Raw genomic sequence first — 25,127 nt, forward strand, 5'->3', positions numbered from 1 at the left:
GGAGCATAACAAATATCATGGAGGATAAGCGGTGTTAAAGAGGAGAAGGGAGTTGGGGTAAATTGGAAGGGGAGGTGAATCACGAGAGATTATGGACTCTGAAAAACAATCTGAGGGGTTTGAAGTGGCGGGGATGTGGGAGGTTGGGGCACCAGGTGGTGGGTATTATAGAGGGCACGGATTGCATGGATCACTGGGTGTGATGAAAAAATAATGAATACTGTTTTTCTGAAAATAAATAAATTGAAAAAATTAAAAAAAAATTCAGATTTTAGGGGTGTACCTGGGTGGCTCAGTGGGTTAAGTCTCAGCCTCAGCTCAGGTCATGATCGAGCCCCACATTGGACTCTCTGCTCAGCATGGAGCCTGCTTCCCCCCCCCCCCCCTCTCTGCCTGCCTCTGCCTAATTGTGATCTCTGTCTTTCAAATAAATAAAATATTTAAAAATTAAAAAGAATAATAAAATAATAAACCTAATCGTAACCACATCAAAAAACAGTAATAGATATGAAAAAACAGAGAAAGGAATCCAAATTTCCCCTAAAGAAAGCCAACAAAATCATGAGAGAATAGCCCAAGAGAAGAAAGGAACAAAGAAATATAAATACAACTTCAAAATGAGTAACAAAATGGCAATAAGAACATACCTAACAAAAATTACTTTGTATGCAAATGGACTAGAAACTCTAGAGAGTATCTTGTCAAAAGACAAAAGGTGACAGAATGGATAAAGAAGCAAGAGGATAAAGAATGTAAAAATACACATTTTACCTACAAGAGATTAATTTCAGCCCTAAAGACATATGCAAGTTTAAAGTGAAGAGATAGAAAAGCATTTACCAGGCATATGGAAGTGAAAAGGAAGCTGGGGTGGCAATATTTACATCAGACAAAATAAGCTCTAAAATGAAGACTGTAACAAGAGACAAAGAGGGACAGTAAAAATCATAAAGGGAACAATTTAAAAAGAAGATACAGCAATTGTAAATATTTATGCAGAAAACACAGGAGCCCCCAAATACATAAAGTCCCTAATCACAAACATAAAAAAAGTAATCAATACTAAGACAATAATAACAGTGGACTTTAACATCCCATTTACTGCTGGTGCAGTAATGTATAAATCATCTAACCAGAAAGTCAACAAGGACAGTGTTTTTTTGTTTTTTTTTTTTTTAATTTTTTATTTATTTATCTGTCAGAGAGAGTGAGCACAGGCAGAGGCAGAGGGAGAAGCAAGCTCCCTGCTGAGCAAGAAGCCCGATGTGGGACTCGATCCCAGGACACTGGGATCATGACCTGAGCCGAAGGCAGCCGCTTAACCAACTGAGCCACCCAGGCATCCCAAGGACAGTGGTTTTGAATAACAAATTGGATGAGATGGATGTATCATATATTCAGAACATTTCATCCTAAAACATTGTTTACATATATTCATGAAAAGAATACATTTTTTTTCATACATTGGAACATGCTCCATATGCACATCATGTTAGGTCATAAAACAAATCTCAACAAGTTCAGAAAGACTGAAATCTTATCATGCATGTCTTGTGACCACAACGTTTGAAACTAGAAATCAACCATAAGAGAAAATATCAAAGAACACAAGATGGAGAGCATGAACACATGGGGGGGGGTAGCAAGAGACAGAGAGCGAGAGAAGCAGAGAGAGAGAGAGAGAACTCAACTAATCAAAAGCAGAAATGAAAGACAAGAAGCAACTGACAAAACAGAAATACAAAGGGTTATAGAGAATGTTATGAAAAATTTTATGCCAACAAATTGGACAGACTAGGAGAAGTGAATAAATTCCTAGAAACATATAACCTTCCAAAACTGAATCAGGAAGAAATAGAGAATTTGAATTGACTGATCATCTAATGAAATTGAATCAGCAATCAAAGAAATCCCAACAAACAAAAGACCAGGACCTGATGGATTCATAAGTGGAGTCTACCAAACATCTAGAAAAGAGTTAGTAACTATTCTCCTCAAAATATTCCAAAAAATAGAAGAGAAAGGAAACCTTCCAAATTCATTCTATGAGGCCAGCATTACCCTGACACCAAACTGGAAAAAAAAAAACACTATTAAAAAAAGAAAACTACAGGCCAATATCTCTAACAAACGTAGATGCAAAAATCCTCAACAAGTATTAGCAAACCAAACCAACAATTTGTAAAAAAACAAAAAAACAAACAAAAAAAACATTCACTGTGATTGAGATTTATTCATGGGATGCAAGGGTCATTCATTAGTCACAAAACAATCAATACAATACATCATATCAACAACAGAAAGAATATAAACCATATGATCATTTTAATAGATGTGGAAAAAGTATGTGACAAAGTACAACATCCATTCATGATAAAAACCTTCAATAAAGCAGGTTTAGAGGGAATATACATAATAAAGACCATATGAAAATCAACATAATAAAGGCCATATGAAAAATCCACAGCTAGCATCATACTCAAAAACTGTGCATTTCCCTCCTAAGTTAGGACAAAGATGCCCACTCTCATCAATTTTATTACAAATAGTATTGGAAATCCTAGCCATAGAAATCAGACAAAGCAGAGAAATAAGAGGCATCTGTATAGGTAAGAAAGAAGTAAAACTTCCACTATTTGCAGATGACATGATACTATTTATAGAAAACCCAAAAGACTCTACAAAAAACTACTAGAACTAATAAATGAGTTCAGGAAAGTCACAGGATACAAAATCAATATACAGAAATCCATTGCATTTCTATACACTAATAATGAAGTAGCAGAAAGAGAAATTAAAAATACAATCCCATTTACAATTGCACCAAAAAACAATAAACTGCATAGGAATAAACTTAACCAATGCGATGAAAGACCTGTTCTCTGAAAACTATAAAACATGGATGAAAGAAATTAAAAATGAAAAAAAATGGAGACAAACCATATGAGACTCTTAGTCATAGGAAACAAACAGCGTTGCTGGAAACAATCTGTGGAAGGATGGGATAACTGGGTGATGAGTCTTAAGGAGGGCATGTGATGTGATGAGCACTGGTTGTGATTACAACTGAGGAATCACTGAACTCTACTTCTGAAACTAATAATACATTATATGTTAATTAACTGAATGTTAAAAACAAACAAACAAACAAAAAACAGAAACAAATGGAAAGCTATTCCATGCTCATGGAGTATGAGAACAAATATTGTTAATATATCCGTACTATCTAAAGCAATCTACAGATTTAATGCAATCCCCATCAAAATGCCAAGAGTATTTTTCATAGAACTAGAATAATCCTACAATTTGTACAAACCCACAAAAGACTCTGAATACCAACAGCAATCTTGAAAAAAAACAAGACTGGAGGCATCATAATTCCAGATTTCAAGATACACTATAAAGCTATAGTAATCAAAATATAGTGGTACTGGCACAAGAACAGACATGTAAACCAATGGAACAGAATGGAGAGTCCAGAAAGAAACCCACAATTATATGGTCAATTAATCTATGACAAAGGAGCCAAGAATATGCAGAGGGAAGAAGACAGTCTTCTTCAGCAAATGGTGCTGGGAAGAGGTAGAGGCAAAAGAATGAAATTGGACCACTTTCGCACACCATACACAAAAATAAGCTCAAAATGGATTAAAGACCTAAATGTGAGACCTGAAACCATAAAAATCCCAGAAGAAAAAAAAAATCCCAGAAGAGAGCACATGCGGTAATTACTTAGACATTGGCTATAACAACAGTATTCTAGATATGACTGCTGAGGCAATGGAAATTAAAATGAAATAAACTATTGGAACTGTATCAAAATAAAAATCTGCTGAGCAAAGGAAACAACCAAAAAACCTAAAAGACTGCCTACTGAATAGAGGATATTTGAGGGGCTCCTGGGTGACTCAGTGGGTTAAGCCTCTGCGTTCGGTTCAGGTCATTGTCTCAGGGTCCTGGGATAGTGCCCCGCATCTGGCTCTCTGCTCATTAGGGAGCCTGCTTCCCCCTCTATCTCTGCCCGCCTCTCTGCCTCCTTGTGACCTCTCTCTTTCTCTCTTTGTCAAATAAATAAATAAAATCTTAAAAATAGAAGATCCTTGCAAATGACATAGCTGATAAATCTAGATATCCAAAATATATAAAGTACTTTAAAAATGCAATACCCCCAAACCCAAAAAATCCATATAAAAAATAGGCAGAAGACAAAAAATAGACATTTCTCAAAAAAAAAAAAAATCAATAGATGCTGAAAAAGCATTTGACAAGTACAGCATCCCTTCCTGATCAAAACTCTCCAAAGTGTAGGGATAGAGGACACATACCTCAATATTATCAAAGCCATCTATGAAAAACCCACCGCAAATATCATTCTCAATGGAGAAAAACTGAAAGCTTTTCCGCTAAGGTCAGGAACACGGCAGGGATGTCTATTATCACCACTGATATTCAACATAGTATTAGAAGTCCTAGCCTCAGTAATCAGACAACAAAATGAAATTAAAGGCATCCAAATCGGCAAAGAAGTAGTCAAACTATCACTCTTCGCAGATGATATGATACTATAGGTGGAAAACCCAAAAGACTCCACTCCAAAACTGCTAGAACTTGTACAGGAATTCAGGAAAGTGTCAGGATACAAAATCAATGCACAGAAATCAGTTGCATTTCTCTATACCAACAACAAGACAGAAGAAAGAGAAATTAAGGAGTCAATCCCATTTACAATTGCACCCCAAACCATAAGATACCTAGGAATAAACCTAACCAAAGAGGCAAAGAATCTATACTCAGAAAACTATAAAGTACTCATGAAAGAAATTGAGGAAGACACAAAGAAATGGAAAAATGTTCCATGCTCCTGGATTGGAAGAATAAATATTGTGAAAATATCTATGCTACCTAAAGCAATCTACACATTGAATGCAATTCCTATCAAAGTACCATCCATCTTTTTCAAAGAAATGGAACAAGTAATCCTAAAATTTATATGGAAGCAGAAAAGACCTCGAATAGCCAAAGGAATATTGAAAAAGAAAGCCAAAGTTGGTGGCATCACAATTCCGGACTTCAAGCTCTATTACAAAGCTATCATCATCAAGACAGCATGGTACTGGCACAAAAACAGACACATTAGATCAGTGGAACAGAATAGAAAGCCCGGAAATAGACTCTCAACTCTATGGTCAACTAATCTTCGACAAAGCAGGAGAGAATGTCCAATGGAAAAAAGACAGCCTCTTCAATAAATGGTGTTGGGAAAATTGGACAGCCACATGCAGAAAAATGAAATTGGACCATTTCCTTACACCACACACGAAAATAGACTCAAAATGGATGAAGGACTTCAATGCGAGAAAGGAATCCATCAAAATCCTTGAGGAGAACACAGGCAGCAACCTCTTCAACCTCAGCCGCAGCAACATCTTCCTAGGAACATCACCAAAGGCAAGGGAAGCAAGGGCAAAAATGAACTATTGGGATTTTATCAAGATCAAAAGCTTTTGCACAGCAAAGGAAACAGTTAGCAAAACCAAAAAACAACTGACAGAATGGGAGAAGATATTTGCAAACGACCTATCAGATAAAGGGCTAGTGTCCAAAATCTATAAAGAACTTAGCAAACTCAACACCCAAAGAACAAATAATCTAATCAAGAAATGAACAGAGGACATGAACAGACATTTCTGCAAAGAAGACATCCAGATGGCCAACAGACACATGAAAAAGTGTCCCATATCACTCGGCATCAGGGAAATACAAATCAAAACCACAATGAGATATCACCTCATGCCAGTCAGAATGGCTAAAATTAACAAGTCAGGAAATGACAGATGCTGGCAAGGATGCAGAGTAAGGGGAACCCTCCTACACTGTTGGTGGGAATGCAAGCTGGTGCAACCACTCAGGAAAACAGCATGGAGGTTCCTCAAAATGTTGAAAATAGAACTACCCTATGACCCAGTAATTGCACTACTGGGTATTTACCTTAAAGATATAAACATAGTGATCCAAAGGGGCACGTGCACCTGAATGTTTATAGCAACAATGTCTACAATAGCCAAACTATGGAAAGAACCTAGATGTCCATCAACAGATGAATGGAAAAAGAAGATGTGGTATATATACACAATGGAATACGATGCAGCCATCAAAAGAAATGAAATCTTGCCATTTGCGATGACGTGGATGGAACTAGAGCGTATCATGCTTAGCGAAATAAGTCAAGTGGAGAAAGACAACTATCATATGATCTCCCTGATATGAGGAAGTGGAGATACAACATGGGGGGTTTAAGGGGTAGAGAAGAATAAATGAAACAAGATGGGATTGGGAGGGAGACAAACCATAAGTGACTCTTGATCTCACAAAACAAACTGAGGGTTGCTGGGGGGAGGGGGGCTGGGAAAAGGGGGTGGGGTTATGGACTTTGGGGAGGGTATGTGTTATGGTGAGTGCTGTGAAGTGTATAAACCTGGCGATTCACATACCTGTAACCCGGGGGTTAAAATACATTATATGTTTCTAAAAAAATAAAAAATAAGAAAAAATAGAGATAGACAACATACATAAGAACACATGCTCAATAACACTAATCATCAGGGAAATGCAAATCAAAACCACCATGAGATATCTACCTCACACCTGTCAGAATGGTTAAAATAAAAAAATTAAAAAAAAAAAGGCACAGGAAACAGCATTGGTGAGGATGTAGAGATGAAGTAACTTCTCATTCACTGTTGGTGGGAATATATATTGGTATAGCCACTGGAAAATAATAGGAGATTCATCAAAAATTAAAAGTAGAGGGGCACCTGTGTAGTTCAATGGGTTAAAGCCTCTGTCTTTGGTTCAGGTCATGATCTCAGGGCCTGGAATCAAGCCCTGCATCGGGCTTTCTGCTCAGCAGGGAGCCTGCTTCCCCCCCCCCTCTGCGTGCCTCTGTGCCTATTTATGATCTCTGTCAAATAAATAAATAAATCTTTAAAAAATTAAAAAGAAAATTACCATAGGTCCAGTAATTTTGCTATTGGGTCTTTACCCAAAGAAATTGCAAACATTATTTAAACAAGTGGCTTTTTCCGTCCCTACACAGCTTTTGTTATGTCCATAATACAAAATAGCATCAATGCTGAATAGCATGATTATGTGCGTTACATAAACAGAAACTACCTGTACACATCAGTGGATCCTAGAACTAAGGCACATAAAATTGAAAGAAAAATGGAATGTTTTAATATAAGTCAAAACTAGGATGGAACACTGCAAAAAATCAGAAATCCCTCATGTACATATTTACCTATTTACAGCTAAAAACAGGCATTACAACAAGACTAATCTAACTTTACTCATTTATATATAAATAACACAAATTTTATGCACATCACATAAATCTTCCATTAGAACAAAGTGATATTACCAGACAAGCATCAGTGAAGTATAATGCCTCTTCTAGTTGTCATTGCACAATGCTATAAATATTGCAGTCCAGGCAGTACAACCAAGAACACCAAAGTCCTATACCCAAATACAATTAATATGTTATAGAAGCTCTCTGCAAGTGATGCTGGATTCCACTAGGAAGTCTACTGTAGCCATGTTGGTTATGACTTTCAATGAAGAAGGGTAGAGTTACATTAAGAATTGAAGTATTTTAAAAAAGCTTTAAACATTCTTTCTTGAACCAAAACAGTCAACTAATGACACATGAAAAATTAACTTTTCTGATACCTTTGCAATTTAAAAGTCAGATATATGTTGCTCAGTAGAGCTGCTGTATGTAAAAAACAAATTTAGTTTTAATTTCTTCTTGTAAACAAATTAATCCTAGTGTAGTTCTATGCTACACAACATTTTTAGCAATGAGAGTAATGCAGACATCGTCTGGTATAGGCCAGTGCAATAAGCTTCAAAGATATCTCAATACTCTGCTCTGATGGTTTTACTCATGATAACAAGTTGTGGTGTTTACCTTTCACAGAACATCTTATTTTGCAGCTTGTAGAAGACCAATTAACCAGGTTTACATATGGCACCAAATGCCAGATTCATATAATACCAGTTTCTATAAGGTCCCAAGACAGACTGAAGTTTATGCACAATGTCTTCTAATCTTTCAAAGAACAGATAGGATTAGGGTATAAAAATACTTCTATGAGTACTCCAACTAAATTTTATGAGTCTATCATTGTCTCAGTACCAAAATTAGATGTGGTAGCATAAATAATTCCAAAATACTACAGGCAAATTTCACTTGTAAACTATATGCAAAAATCCTACATAAAAGTTAACATATCAAATCCAGGCTGATATTCTCATATAGCATATCACAATTAAGTAGAATTTATGCCAGGAATGTGAATACATCCACAATGGATGCTCTATTAATGGTATTTAACAGTTAAGATTAAAAGAGGAATTTATTATCTCCATTGGGGGGATTAGATGTTCTCTGAATTTTTCCATTTTTCCTCTAAGGCCGGCAATATCACTGAAGATTCATTATCTTCTTTTAAAATTTTATTTATTTGTCAGAGAGAGAGAGCGAGTGAGCACAAGCAGGGGGAGCAGAGGGAGAAGCAGGCTCCCTGCTGAGCAAGGAGCCCAACACAGGACTCAACAGCTGGACCTTGGGATCATGACCTGAACTGAAGGTGGTGCTGAACTAACTGAGCCACCCAGGTGGCCCTGAAGATTCAATTCTTGTTGAAGTATTTCAGAAACACTACATGTCAAAATTTCCCTAAATCTATTAGAAACATAGTGCATATAATTGGTAATAAGTAAGTCACAGGGGAAATGCTTGATTTGTTGCTAAGACAAAGGTAAAAGTAGTTTGACTCTCTGGCCATTTTCCCTGTTTGACAAATCAGTGAATATGTAATGACAAAAAATCACCATGGGACACGTCTATCCTCCCATAGTCCCAGTTAAATCCACAGTCTAGAATGAAGTAAAGAAATGATAAAATGGAAAAAGGGTGAAAAAGAATGCTGAGGTTTGCCCAAGTCAATATTTACTGTAGTTGTATCTCAGCTTAAAAGCATATACACATCTGATGTAGCTCTTTTCTTTCTACTCTCTTATAAGAGAATTTGATTTGAAAAAAGCCAACACTTACTTCGGTTTCCTTACAAATCTTCAGATAACTGAATCAGGTATGTTTATTTTATGTCAACCATTTGCTTGATACATTTACTTGGGATTTAATCTTCGGAAAATGTTGATGAGACTTTTTTTTTTTTAAAGATTTTTATTTATTTATTTGACAGACAGAGATCACAAGTAGGCAGAGAGGCAGGCAGAGAGAAAGGAAGGGAAGCAGGCTCCCCACTGAGCAGAAACCCTGATGCGGGGCTCAATCCCAGGACCCTGAGATCATGACCTGAGCTGAAGGCAGAGGCTTAACCCACTGAGCCACTCAGGTGCCCCTTGATGAGACTTTTAATGAACTACAGAAAGGAAATTAAAGCAATGGTTTATGATATTTGGGCTTATAATTTTGTGAAAATTCTTTTGCCTTGACTGTAAAATATTTATGTCCATGTTAGTCTGGTATATACAATTTGATTTGGGTGTGATAGAAAATGATTCAAGGATCAATTTTGTAACATGTGAGCTTTTTTTTTTTTTTTTCTTCCTTTGGTTCTAAGTTTTCTTTTTCTTTTGAGAAAGTGAGAAGAGACTTTACAAGAGCACAGTGACATCATTTTATCTTTATCATAGTTCATCCCAGCCCAGTCCAGCACCAAGACAAAAATGGCATTCAGAACAAGGATGAAGCATCACTCTCTGTGAAGATTTCTGGAATTTTTCTTCTCCTGCTTCCCACACCCCTTTATTTCTCATTCACTTTTACTAAAAGAAATTTGTGACTTCATAGCTGACTAACCAAATTAAAAGATAAGGTTAATAATAGTTTTATTCCTTATCCTTCCTTAAACCCATACTTTATCCTTTTGAATAAAAATTACCTTCCGCATAAGAGAATGCTCCAGGGAGGATGCCCCTTCTCATTCTAAGTGATAATTATTGATCTAAATATTCTTTGGAATGGTTCCATTTTAGTTATTTTGTCACAGTATTCATTGCTCATTCATTTGATTATTTTTCCTTTTCACTTATTTTTTTTTTTTTATGCTACTTTTGGGAGAACCTTTGTACAATACAATATAGCAACAACCCAGTTAGCAAATATTACCAGGGCATAAAGTTTTCCAGGCTAATACATTTTAAACTAGAGTTTACCCCTTTAAGGCAAAAGCATTAACAGTTTTGGAAAACAAAATACATATCACCCTCTTACCTTTGTAACTAGAAAGGGTTATTATCATCAAGTGCACTTATGATACATTTGGTGATAATTAATAGGGTTTTACATCAACTACTTTTTCTCATTTTCTAATCTTGATAATTCTACTTGCCTATTCTTCAACCATACCTTTAGGTTCCATTAGAGATTCCACTGTCAAGGACTGTGGAAAGAGCTTTGAGGAACTGGGATGAGAGTCTAGATTTGTTACTTGCTATTTGTATAATCATGAACACATTAGTTAACCTTTCTGAGTCTCAGTTTCCTTAAATGAAAACTGTAGACAACAACCTCCGGCACACCAGATTGTTGTAAAAAGTTTAATGTTCACATACCGCATGTAAAAACACTTTCAAACTAGTTTTTCCTATAGACATCATCCTTTTTTTTCAGTTTTTTAAGAGACTGATACTTATCACTTCTAATTATCACAGAAAATGAAAAGTGAGAGTCTTCTTTCTTAAAAAAGTATAAATTAACTGCTTTCCTTTCAATGAAAAGATTCTTGTGTTTCTACAGACAATTAAAAAAAAATGAATTCTCAAATCCTTATTTATCTCCTTAGAAGCTTTTCCTGCATTCTTCCAAAGAAGCTGCAAGAGAACATAAGCAGAATAAATTATCTAACAATCTATTTGCAAGTTGTTCATTATTTCAATTCTGTATCATGTTATTTATTTTTGTTCTCATTGTTCATTATCTCAATTTTTCCTTAATGAAAAAGTATGGTGTTGCCAGATATTTTTTAAAGAATGTACCTTATTTTATTAAGTGACAGAAATCCTAATCAAAGCCTACAAATTCTATATCCTGGATAAAATTATTTCTTTTGGAAGCTTTTTACATTGGTAAATAACATGTTACAGTTGACCTTCAAATGATCTACCCCCTTTTTTTTTTAAGATCATAGTCTTTTTTTTTTCTTTTCCAGAATTCATTGTTCCAGAATTCATTGTTTATGCATCACACCCAGTGCTCCATGAAATATGTGCCCTCCATAATATCCACCATCAGGCTCACCCAACCCCCCCTCCAAAACCCTCAGTTTGTTTTCAGAGTCCACAGTCTCTCATGGTTCATCTCTCCCTCCAATTTCCCCCAAATTACTCCTCCTTTTCAACCACTGTTAGTTACTATATTAGACCTTTGCAATTCATTGCTATCATTACCTTATCTATCAGTATTGTATTCTGACATACTGGCCATCTCTGTTCACTTATTTCCACATAATACAACGTTAGCTTCAAGGGACTTCAAGCCAAAATAGCCATCACAACTTCAGAGAAAATATGTATTAAACATTTTTAATGGTGTAATTGTGGAGGTTAAGTAGTAGAGAAAGGACAGAGGCAAAAGGAGAACCACAGTAAAAAACAGGAAATTGAATGTAAACATGGTCTCTTGAGAATTCTCTAAGAACTGAAGCTGCCTGTTAGCAATCCCAAGCAGATAATGCACAACAGCAGGACAAGGAAGTTAGTGCCAGAATCTGGATACTTTAGCTTCTTCTCTTAATTGTGGTTTTCATAATACAATTCTATTATTTCTTTTTCTTTTTTTTAAAGATTTTTTTAAATGTATTTTTTATTTTCAGCATAACAGTATTATTTATTTTGGCACCACACCCAGTGCTCCATGCAATCCGTGCCCTCTATAATACCCACCACCTGGCACCCCGACCTCCTACCCCTCACCTCTGCAAAACCCTCAGATTGTTTTTCAGAGTCCATAGTCTCTCATGGTTCACCTCCCCTTCCAATTTCCCCCAACTTCCTTCTCCTCTCTATCTCCCCATGTCCTCCATGCTATTTGATATGCTCCACAAATAAGTGAGACTATATGATAATTGACTCTCTGTGCTTGACTTATTTCATTCAGCATAATCTCAGCCAGTCCCGTCCATGTTGCTACAAAAGTTGGGTATTTGTCCTTTCTGATGGAGGCATAATACTCCATAGTGTATATGGACCATATCTTCCTTATCCATTCGTCCGTTGAAGGGCATCTTGGTTCTTTCCACAGTTTGGCGACCATGGCCATTGTTGCTATAAACATCGGGGTACAGATGGCCCTTCTTTTCACTACATCTGTATCTTTGGGGTAAATACCCAGTAGTGCAATGGCAGGGTCATAAGGAAGTTCTATTTTTAAGTTCTTGAGGAATCTCCACACTGTTCTCCAAAGAGGCTGCACCAACTTGCATTCCCACCAACAGTGTAAAAGGGTTCCCCTTTCTCCACATCCCCTCCAACACACGTTGTTTCCTGTCTTGCTAATTTTGGCCATTCTAACTGGTGTAAGCTGATATCTCAATGTAGTTTTAATTTGAATCTCCCTGATGGCTAGTGATGATGAACATGTTTTCATGTCTCTGATAGCCATTTGAATGTCTTTATTGGAGAAGTGTCTGTCCATATTTTCTGCCCATTTTTTGATATGATTGTCTGTTTTGTGTGTGTTGAGTTTGAGAAGTTCTTTATAGATCCTGGATATCAACCTTTTGTCTGTACTGTCATTTGCAAATATCTTCTCCCATTCCGTGGGTTGCCTCTTTGTTTTCTTCACTGTTTCCTTGGCTGTGCAGAAGCTTTTGATCTTGATGAAGTCCCAAAAGTTCATCTTCGCTTTTGTTTCCTTTGCCTTTGGAGACATATCTTGAAAGAAGTTGCTGTGGCTGATATCGAAGAGATTACTGCCTATGTTCTCCTCTAGGATTCTGATGGATTCCTGTCTCACATTGAGGTCTTTTATCCATTTTGAGTTGATCTTTGTGTATGATGTAAGAGAATGGTTGAGTTTCATTCTTCTACATATAACTGCCCAGTTTTCCCAGCATCATTTATTGAAGAGACTGTCTTTTTTCCACTGTATATTTTTTCCTGTTTTGTTGAAGATTATTTGACCATAGAGTTGAGGGTCCATATCTGGGCTCTCTACTCTGTTCCACTGTTTTTATGCCAGTACCATGCTGTCTTGGTGATCACAGCTTTGTAGTAATGCTTGAAATTCTGTTATTTCTTTACCATCAGATTTAACCCATAAGTGTATAAAATGGAGTTATAGCTTTCCTTCATTAGTAAGGACAGCTGAGAGAAGAAATATTTGTCAGAATTACAGATAAACCACTTCCTAACAGGACTAATTCTAAATTGTTTCAAATTAATGTTGAGATGACTCTTCAGTTCTGTGGTCCACTTTTTTTTTGTTCCTGATAATAATCTATTAATGTTCTCTTTGTAGGTATTTCTCTTGTATCCTGAGACCATGGATCAAGGAAACTATTCTAGGGTGGCTGAGTTTGTGTTGCTGGGACTCTCTAGTTCCTGGGAACTACAGTATTTCTTCTTCGTGTTGTTTAACTTCTTGTACATCGCCATTGTGCTGGGCAATCTCCTCATTGTCCTTACTGTGATTTCTGAACCTGCCCTGCACACACCCATGTATATCATGCTCAGTAACCTTTCTGTTCTTGATGTGTTTCTAGCCTCTTATGCAACCCCCAAGATGATTCATGATTTCCTTCATGAATCTAAGACTATCTCCTTTGAGGGCTGCATGGCTCAGATATTCTTGCTCCATGTCTTTGCTGGCGGTGAGATGGTACTTCTTGTAGCCATGGCTTATGACAGGTATGTAGCCATATGCAAACCTCTCCACTATGCAACCATCATGAACTTGTGCAAGTGTACAGGCCTGGTGGTAGGATCCTGGGCCATTGGGATCATGCACTCCCTGAGCCAGTTAGCTTTCACTATAAACTTGCCTTTCTGTGGCCCAAACATAGTGGATAGTTATTACTGTGACCTTACATTGGTCATTAAACTTGCCTGCACAGATACTTATGTCCCTGAAGTGTTGATGCTTTTGGACAGTGGTCTCATGGGAGTGACTTCATTCTTACTCTTGCTGATCTCCTACATGGTTATCCTAATCACTGTACAACGTCATTCCTCAGTGGGCATGGCCAAGGCCCGCAGCATTCTGACTGCCCACATCATTGTAGTGACTCTCTTTTTTGGGCCCTGTATCATCATTTATGCATGGCCTTTCAGCAACTTCCCAGTGGATAAAGTCCTTTCTGTGTTCTCTACAGTTTTTACACCTATATTGAACCCCATTATCTATACATTGAGAAATAAAGAGGTGAAATCAGCAATGCATAAATTGAAGATCCGGTATGTGAGTTCCAAGCTGCTCTCCCAACTGTCTCTCACAAGATAGATTTGTTGAACTGCGTAGACAAGAAGAAACAAGAGGAAACATAGACTTACCTTTTTCTTGTGGCTACCATCATTTAAAAAAGTTATCTTATTTGTTTGAAATGATAAATGTATATTCTTTGTTATATATTTGAAGTAAAGAAACCTCACATGATTATGCAATTTCTAAGGTAAGAAGTTGCTTATGTTTGCTACCTAAAATCAGTGATAAGATGTTTCACAAATTATTATATAATTTTTAAGAAATTAATTTCATAAAAATTTAGGTGGATATCCATATTGGATAAACAAAATAATGTTTCTTTTATGATCTAAAATACTGCAAGTAATCTATAATTTAGTTCCAGTAGTAAAAACAATCCCATTAGAATTCCTGTTTTCACACATTTAACATCAAAAGGTTTGTGCTATCAAAAAATCCATTTAGCATGTAAAAAGTAATTTCACAAAAATAAATCCACCTTTATATTTTTTATATTTTTAAATCTACCTTTATATTTATATTTTATCTCACATACACAACTTAAGAAGCTTCACATACTATTTTGTAGCTTTATAAAATCACTTGATGTTAGTCTGGTACCATTTATTCTTTTACATTTTATTGGTAAAAACTATGTTGACATCAAAAGATGACAGCTCATGAAGCTTTAGACATCTGGCAATAAGACCACGAAAAATTGAATAAGAGTCCCATCATCCATGCTCTGCATCAGGTATTTACTGGGTCCTGAATGGTGTTTGTACACTAGTTAAAGGGAGGCAGGAAATGCAAAGATAAGTATTTTGGAGCTCACCAAATATTACGATCCAGAAACACATTATGATGTTACCTGAGTGTTATGTACCATCCCAATTTCCTCTAAGATGGTCTCAGTCTAAAATGTTAGGTTTAGCTGATACCAAAAAAAGTCAGTGCAACATTTACTTTGTGGAGGAGTACTATTTATGTTATGAACTCACTGGGATTATGAACATAACTTGTCCCATGGTTGGGTGATTCATCAACCATGTACTTGTACTGTTGCTTCTTTTTTGGTATGACCGTTATGATCAAAGATTACCTGGACAGCAATGCCTACTATATGTCACATGCAATGTTTTTTGTCATAATGTGAAAACTATTTTAAATCTATAACTCCATAGTGAGGAAAAGTTATTAGAGTTGTCTTGTGTTTTTCCTTTAAATCACATATTATTCTTGGTTTTTCTTGAGGCTTGAAGCCAATTATTCTGCTCATTTTCACAATACCACAGTTTCTTTTACAAACACCCAGATCAGGCTCATCCATACCACTGCATACTTCAAGCAAAGTAGCAGGAAACAACATGCATTATAAACTGAACCCTTCTGTCCAAAAATAATAGGACAGGCTATGACATTATTCCATTAATCTTAACAACATTATTAAGGTAAGTCATGAACCCATCAGATACACTGAATATATATTCCAATGAATGTACATTCCACCAGTTTTAGAAAAACCTTAAGTCCTGGACTAGGAAGCTGGGCATGATGTTTCAGAACCCTGTCTTTCAGAGTGTGAAATACAGCTTGCATTGTGAATAAGAAAAGTGCAGGTGAGATGATCAGCAGCAGGTGGCAGCTTACCAGCAGAGATGGAGGAGGCCAAGGGGATAAAAGCAGCAGGAACACTGAGCCATGTCCCCACCCAGGCTATATAACCAGGTAACAGGAGCAGAGGTAGGTGGCAATTGGCCTAGGACACCTCATTAATGGAGTAACATTGGAGGCAACTGTGGTCACTCGGGCTTTATATTATAACTATATTGATGTATTTCATACCTTGTATCATAAATATTGTCTAAAATATTTAAAAGTCCTAATACATTTGATAAGGGGTTAATATCCAAAATATATAAAGAACTTACACAACCAATACCAAAAAACCCCAAGCAATCTGAACAATGGGCAGAGGACCTAAACAAACATTTTACCAAATAAGACATACAGATGGCAATGGCCACATGAAAAGATGCTCAGTATCACTAATTGGGGAAATGCAAATCAAAACCACAGTGAGAAATCATTTTATATCTGTCAGTATGGATAGCATCAAAAACACAAGAAATGTTAAATGTTTACAAGGATGTGGAAAAAAAAAAAACCTTGGTGAAATGTAAACTAATGGACTGTGGAAAACAATATGGAGGTTCTTAAAAACATAAAAATAGAAATACCATATGATCTAATAATTCTACTACTGGGTATTTACCCAAAAAAAAAACAAGATCACTAATTTGAAAAGTTGGATGCACTCCTGTATGTTCACTGGAGCATTATTTAAAATAACCAAGATATGGAAGCAACCAAAGTTTCCAATGATAGATGACCGGATAAAGAAGATGTTATATATATATACAATGGAGTATTGTTCGCCATAAAAGAGATGGGATTTGGGGCACCTGGGTCACTCAGTCAGTTAGGTGTCCCACTCCTGATTTCAGCTCAAGTCATGATTTTAGGGTCATGAGACTGGCTTGCAATGGTTGTGGAGCCTGCTTAAGATTTTATCTCCCTCTCCTGCTGCTCCCCCATCCCTGTGTGTGCTCTCTCTATATATAAAAAAGAGAGAGAGAAATGAGATTTTAGAACTAGAGAGTATAATGCTAAGTGAAACACTTGGAGAGAGAAAAACGAATACCATACAATTTCACTTCTATGTGGACTCTAAAAGCAAATGAATGAAGAAACAGAGTAGAATCATACCTAGAAAAACTGATGGTTGTCAGAGGGTGGGGGTGGGGGGTTTGAGCAAAATAGTTGAAGGGGAATGAGAAATAAAGACTCCCAGTTAAGTAATGAGTAAGTCACAGGAAGAATAGGTACAGCATAGGGAATAGTCAATGGCATTGTATTAGTGTTGCATTGTAAAGATGGTAGCTACACTTGTGGTGAGCATAGCGTTACCTGCAGAGTTATTAAAAAAAATTCAAATAATGAACTACTGAACACTAAAAACTAATGATATACTATATGTTGGCTAATTGAACATAGTAAATAAAAACACTAGAAACAAAAACAAAAACAAATGTCATGGGATTCCTATAGTATAATGTAAATAACCATTCCTTTGCTGTTGTATAATGAGGGTTCCAAATTTGTTACCATACCAACACTTGAATAAACATATTTTACTTTTAAAAAAAATTGTGTCAGATCTCCCTGATATGAGGAAGTGGTGATGCAACATGGGGGCTTAAGTGGGTAGGAGAAGAATAAATGAAACAAGATGGGATTGGGAGGGAGACAAACCATAAGTGACTCTTAATCCCACAAAACAAACTGAGGGTTGCTGGGGGGAGGGGGTTTGGGAGAAGGGGGTGGGATTATGGACATTGGGGAGGGTATGTGCTTTGGTGAGTGCTGTGAAGTGTGTAAACCTGGTGATTCACAGACCTGTACCCCTGGGGATAAAAATATATGTTTATAAAAAATAAAAAATTTAAAAAAATTGTGTCAAAAACAAACTGTCAAATATGTTGCACAAAATTATAGTGTGGCTCAGTTTGGATTGCATAATTATATGAAACTATTTGTGAATTTTGATTTTATATAATATTCAGCTTCTTTATTTCTAGAATATGGCATTTTTTTGAGGTCTGATTTTCTTTTCACTTTCAGTAGATGTACTTTTATAATATAGTATGTTCTTTTATTAAATTATTTATTTATTCAAGTATGAGAAGTAAACTGAAGGGGATGATAAAGTAAGAATTTAACTATAATGGAAAATCTATTAATTGTTCATATTGTATTTACACTTATTAACTTGAAAATATATTCAATGGATTCTATGTGTCGAACACAATTTAGAACCATGCTTTATACAGCAAATGTCCAAAGGAGCATTCAGACTATTGAAGTATATTTTCCTTATCAACTTTCTTCAAAGAAATGAAGATTTAATTTTAATTCAAATGATACATGTTAAATACCTACTTAGTTAATTTAGAGTACTGACAATGATAAATTTTAAATTAATTAAAATTCACATATAGAAGAACCAGTCTTAGAGTAGTTTCCCAGAATAAATTTTAAAATTTACAATTACTGATTTGATCATATTTACACAAGTGTTTAAGACTTCTTTTGTCTTTCTTTAATGCCATCATAATTTGATGTTTCCTCCATATACAAGATTTTTTTCAGCATCTCTGTAATATTCACTGTCTTCTGAATTTTGAAGTACAAGTGTCCTTCACTTGTACTTCTGTACTGTTAGATTACTAAAAAAAAAAAAAAAAAAAAAAAAAAAAAAATCAGTGCAAAAAAATATGAAATGCTTACATGTTAAAAAAAAAAAAAAAAAACCCAGATTATATTTTTAAATTAATTTTTTTCTCTTTCATGGCTTCAAGGTTTCAAGTATTTCCCCATCTCTTCTACTTTTCTTTTTTGATTTTTTTTTATCTTTTATAGTTAGTTGTTTTTTTTAAATAAAAAGAAACAGGAAAAAAAGAAAATCCTTTTGTCCTCATTTCTTCCTCTAGCTCTTGATCCATTTCTCACCTTTGTCCTTGTTCACAAGATACTAATGGGGAAAGCTCTGAAGACTCGTTCATACTGTCTCCCAGCCACATATACTTTTGGAGGTGGCCGCTGAATCTCTTTTGGGGTTCTTCCTTTTTCTGACCTCTTAGATTATACCAGAGCTCATTTTTTGAGACCCTACCATGTTTCTTTCTCCACTGGTGATATCATTTAACATCAAGGCTTTAAAAACTATGTACTGAGGAGACATAGCTTGGCATTTACACTGGACTCTCATTCAATTTCCAGACTTCAACACCCAGCCTCACTTGGATATCTGTCACCTGTCTCAAATTTAACATGTCTAAATCTGTACTCCTGATAATCCCTCAAACAACTGTTCCACCAGGTTAATGAAGAAATCCATCTCTATTAATGGAATCTTCATCTTTCCAATTGATCAGTCCAATGGCTTTGGAATTATCCTCCCATACTGTCTCTTACCTCTTGTTATAGGTTAACAAATTTTACTGAGTCTATTTTCAAAATGTTCTCAGAATCTGACCACCCCTTGCAACCTCTAACCTCTACTGCTACCGCCTGATCCATGTTATGATCATTTGCTTGGATTATTACAAGTACTCATTCCTAGTAAGCTTTCAGGCTTCCCCACTTTTAAGTCTAATACATATAATACATATGTATGTATTTATATATATAAATACATATGTGTTTATATATATCTATATATAAATATATAAATATTATATATATATTAGAATGTATATATTATATATACATATATGTATATATTGGAATGTATATATTATATATATAAATATATAATATATACATATATGCATATATAAAGAGGAACAAATCCATAGGAAAGGAAAGTTCTAAGCAAAAATATTTACCTATATAGTGATATATAAGCAGCTACTAATGAGTAAGAAGTCTACCAAATAATCCAACTGAAGTAGGTACCTTTTTTCTGATACTGATGCTGGCTGAACAAATTTGTTCACTGTGCTGGAAAGGGCTGGACTTTCAGTTGGGAGACTTAGTTTTTAGCTTCGGGTTTATTCCAAAGTTCAACTTCCTTGAATTCCATTTCCACCTGTGCAGAAAGCACCTACTTAAATCAATTTGGATTAAGGTTTGGAGCCCCCATTCCCCTTCAGGAATATGTGGGGGCACCTGTATACACAATACTGCCAGCACTCCATGGATCAAAGTTTAAAATGCCCTGGACTAGAAATCTCACTGGCCTTTCCTGGTTTTTTTTTTTTTTTTTTTTTTTTTTTTTTTTTTTTTTATATATTCTGATATCTCTCCCTCTTGGTACTTGCCTGTAGACAATGAAGTCTGAATATCCAATTCTTGACATTTGTATTCCCTTTATCCTTCTTTGTCTATACCCATTCTTGACTTCAGTAGCAACACAAGAAACTCTTGTAGTAGCCTCCAACTGCCACTATTCCCTTCCAGTGTTTTATACATTCTGGTTAATTCCCAACCACTGCCAGAATCATATTCCTAAACCATATTCCTCACTGAAATGGTGAGTAGCATTCCGTTTTCCAACAAATTAATTACAGAATCCTAAGACCTATATTTAAAATCCTCCAATGTATTGTCCAATAAAACTCTGACATAGAGTATACTTTAGCCAAGCTAGAGCACCTGTTTCTCAATTACTTTTAATTTTCTCAATTACTTTTAATTTTCTTTATTCATGCTTTTGTTTATGTTAGTCTATTTGTGCCGTGTAATCTTCCATCACTATCTCTGCCTTTCACAACATCATTTCTCATTTAAGGTCCTTTACAGATATATATTTTTGTCTGCTTCTGTCTCATTTTATTTTCCTCACCTTCTCTTCCACCCTCCCTTTTCCTTCTTTTCCTCCGGATCTTTCTGACAAAATATAATCTCTCCTGATGTTCCATACATCAGAATGTGTATATATGCATTATACCTATAGATTTATAATACATATATGTATATATGTACATACATTTATAATATGTATGGTCTTCTATTTAAATTTTATGTTACATTTTTAATTTTCTTTAATTGCCCTTCAAAATTACAAGCAACTTACAGATAAGCACTTTGTCTTGTGTATTTTTTTATTATTTGTGTTTTTGCATGTAGTACTTAATTTGTTAAAAGGATTTACTTATTAATTCAAGACAGAGAGAGTGAGCAAGGGTGCATGCATGCACACATGACTTGGAAGAGGGGCAGAGAGAGAGAAACCTCAAGCAGACTCCCCACAGAGCAAGGAGCCCCACATCAGGTTGATCCCACAATTCATCAGATCATGCATGACCTGAGCCGAAACCAATAGTCAGATATATGCCCAACTGACTGAGCGACCTAGGAGCCCCATAGATACTAATTTTTCTTTAAATTTCTGAATTATATTTAATTGGAGAATACAGATAAAAACAAGACATATTCTGTGTGACCTAAGTGATTTATAGTTCTGCAATATTGTAGCATTTTGCTACACTTGTCTTTACAGTACTTAGAATGTGGCTTAAAACAATAAGTGTTACACAAAAAAAGTTAATAGTAGTGAATGGGGCAGAATTGAAACTTCAGAGAGAATGAGTTACTTTATAAGAACAGCCCAATTAAAACACTCAGCAATCTTGTCTATGGAAAATTTTCATAGAAAATGACTTCTATACCAGTTATAATACGGTATTAAAATAACTCATATATAGATATGTTGGTAACATGATTTCTAGTAATGTGAATCCCTAGATAGAAATGACATTTACTCATCTCTAAAATAAAAAAGCTTGTTAGCGATGGCCCCAATGGGACAAAATTACACATCAAGGAGAAACACATTTTCAGCTTTAGTTCCTTTTAAATAAAATATATAAAGCATAAGGAGTATTGCAAGCCATATGAAAAGAACCTATTTCTCATATCACCATGATACCTCCAGGTATTTCTGCGGAACTTCTGAAATAAAAACAGTGGACAAATTCCATCGTCTCTTAGTGAGTCTGTATGGTGACTGAGGAATGAGTCATGTAAGTTTTAATACTTCTGCCACTTCAAATAGGTCTCTGCAAATGACCTATTTTAATACAATTTTCTAATTATATTGAAATAAGTCTGTATCTTCATGTTTGAACTCCCTCTGAATGCTCTGAGTTCATTTTTCTATTTTTTCTTTTTTTTAAGATTTTATTTATTTATTTGACAGACAGATCACAAGTAAGCAGAGAGGCAGGCAGAGAGAGGGGGAAGCAGGCTCCCTGCCAAGCAGAGAGCCTGATGTGGGGCTCAATCCCAGGACCCTGAGACCATAATCTGAGCCAAGCAGAGAGCCTGATGTGGGGCTCGATCCCAGGACTCTGAGACCATAACCTGAGCCAAAGGCAGAGGCTTAATCCACTGAACCACCCAGCTACCCTGAGTTCATTTTTCTGTATGGAAACTTCAGACCCTCTTCAGCCGACTCAACAACTGTTACCTCTAAGCTTACTTCCAGTTATATGGTACATAATGTAGTGACCCAGTTAATGGTCAATATATTTCTTAAATTGGATTGCTTCTTTACATACATAGGCACATACATTTTTTTAGTTGTTGCACTGATTTCCATGCAAATAGTTATGCCAACATATTATTATTAGAATGCTTACCATACAATTTTTATGATGAAAATTTTGACTTTGTCACTTGCTTGCTATATTATTTGACTTAAGATTTGGCAGTGTAAGAATAGGGCTATATACTTGAAAGGTTATTGTGTGCATTTTAGATTTTATATATATATATATATATATAACATATAAACTTTATTTGGTGAAGATTGTGTCTACATGTATAATCTATATACATTAGATTGTATCTATACAATGTATAGATATCTATATGTATCTATACAATGTATCTATATACAATACATTGTGTCTACATGTATAGGATATACTTTATATTTCTGTATGCATTTGTATGTTTCATTATTTCAGTTATTTTAATGGTATTTTTGGTTACTGTAATTAAAAATTATTGATGAACAACTTACAAAAAACTGTGTGTGCTCTGTGCCATTCTTAGTTTAGAGTGAACTATAGATATTATTTCAGGCTCTATTCTTTTAGAGATCCTATGCTATTTATATACAGGCTTCAGTGACTCAGCTAGTGGAGTAAAGTATCCAAACTTTATTGCTCAGAAAGAGTCAACTATGTACAAAGAAATCTCAACCTAACTTACATGCATTAAGAGAAGTTTGAGAGCCCATCTTCTTGCATATGCCTTTTAGCTTGCCTCTTATTAAACTTTTTTTCCCTTCAAAGATTTTTTTGTCTGTTTGATTTCTTTTACCTTTAATTTACCTTATAATAATTTGGGCAGAAGGTACATGCATTGTTTTTCCATTAGATTCCTATTAAGTTTATAGGGTGCAGAGTTTATGGAATTCCTCCACATTAAATAGTCAAGGCAGAGATTTGAAGTAAAATTTCGTCGGGTTGCTAGTTCTATAGCCTAAGCACTGTGTGTCTTTCTTACAAATTATAGGACGAAGTGATCCAGGAAACTATTTATATGAAAATAGTCTCATGTTCCTTACTATTTATGAAATTTGTGAGATTAATAACAATAGTTTTTCTGCTGAATAAAGCTCTCCATTTAAAATGGATTAAGTAAATAGTGCTAGGCGTAGCTCCAGAGATTTTCAGTATCTCTACTTTTATCATACTATTTCTTAATTACAAAACAGGAAGAATGTGCTCATGATATGAAGACAAATGAATCAAATGGAGATCTTTATCTTAGATCTTGGAGGCCCCATCAATGCTCAGCAAATTAGCAGAAATTGAGAAAGAAATAGAAGCAGTGTGAATATGTTCTCCCTCTTTTCATCTTCTTTCCCTCCCTCCCTTTCTTCCTTTTCTCTGTCAGTCTCTCTCTGTTCTTTCAGCCAAATCATGGTTTCAAGATGATAGAATGTATGTTGGAGTTTTAAAGGATTTATTATGTCTCAATGTCCAAAATAACCAATTAATTACTTATACTCAATTACCTCTGTGACTTAGTTTGTCTATAAATGAGGACATAATGATAATATATTTAATCAGCCATTATTCTGCCTGCTAAAACTGTAATGTGTTCATTCATTCATGCATATAATTATTCACATGATAATTTTGAAAATGTTTATTAATTTAGGTCATGATCATTTTTGTGGCCTTTTATAAACAAACAGGCCCTTTGTGAGACAGGTTTAACTGTGAGGAGGAAAAAAAGGCTGGATTCTTTTCCTTTTGGAGTTTACAACCATATTCAAACACTGGAGAGGTTGTAATTCCAACTTCCTTATCTTAAAATAAATACTAGCTAAATGAGGAGTAAAACAAATTTTTATTAAAGTAATTTTTATTTTGAGTTGGTGGATATTTGGTCCTTCCTGATGTCTGAGAGTTTCCTGTGATCAGCAGATCTTGGGGATTTTAATCGTTCTGTGGAAAGTCTTTGTAGTAAGGCTTGGCTTATTTTAAGAGACTAAAGTTAGGGGTAATATACTTCCAATTGCAAGGAACTTGCAAAAGAGATTAGCTTATTTACAAGGTTCTTTAGCTTGGTATTAGGAAAAAAAGACCAGCTAGATGAGACAGAAATTTCAAGGAATTCAGAGGCATGCTGAGAAACCCCATCCATACCTTCCTTTAACCCTTTAGTGATAGTTGTAACTTCTATGACAGAATTTAATTTTCTTCAGTATAAGGCTTTGATATCCATAGAAATGCCATCCTTCACAATTACCCGACCCAACACTGGCACTCCCTTTTGTCCAATATTTGCCCATGAGATCTTTCAAACTTTAACCCCCCCCTTTTTTTTTAAGATTTTATTTATTTATATGACAAAGAGATCACAAGTAGGCAGAGAGACAGGCAGAGAGAGAGGGGGGGAAGAAGGCTCCCCACTGAGCAGAGAGCCTGATGTAGGGCTCCATCCCAGGACCCTGAGATCATGACCTGAGCCGAATGCAGAGACTTATTAACCCACTAAGCCACCCAGGCGTCCCCAAATATTAACTCTTAATTACTCACCAAATTTA

General features: G+C 35.4%; 1 protein-coding gene across 1 annotated transcript; it reads left to right on the forward strand.

Annotated features, from left to right (window-relative positions):
* The first annotated feature begins 13,573 nt into the window (after positions 1 to 13,573).
* On the forward strand, positions 13,574 to 14,533 carry LOC131999310 (olfactory receptor 4K15-like). Its single transcript, XM_059372093.1, has one exon. It carries the CDS (start codon positions 13,577 to 13,579, stop codon positions 14,531 to 14,533), a length of 957 nt encoding a protein of 318 aa, XP_059228076.1. The 5' UTR covers positions 13,574 to 13,576.
* Positions 14,534 to 25,127: the final 10,594 nt, after the last annotated feature.

The sequence above is a fragment of the Mustela nigripes genome, chromosome 13, assembly GCF_022355385.1.
Source record: "Mustela nigripes isolate SB6536 chromosome 13, MUSNIG.SB6536, whole genome shotgun sequence".
Classification (NCBI taxonomy): Eukaryota; Metazoa; Chordata; class Mammalia; order Carnivora; family Mustelidae; genus Mustela; species Mustela nigripes.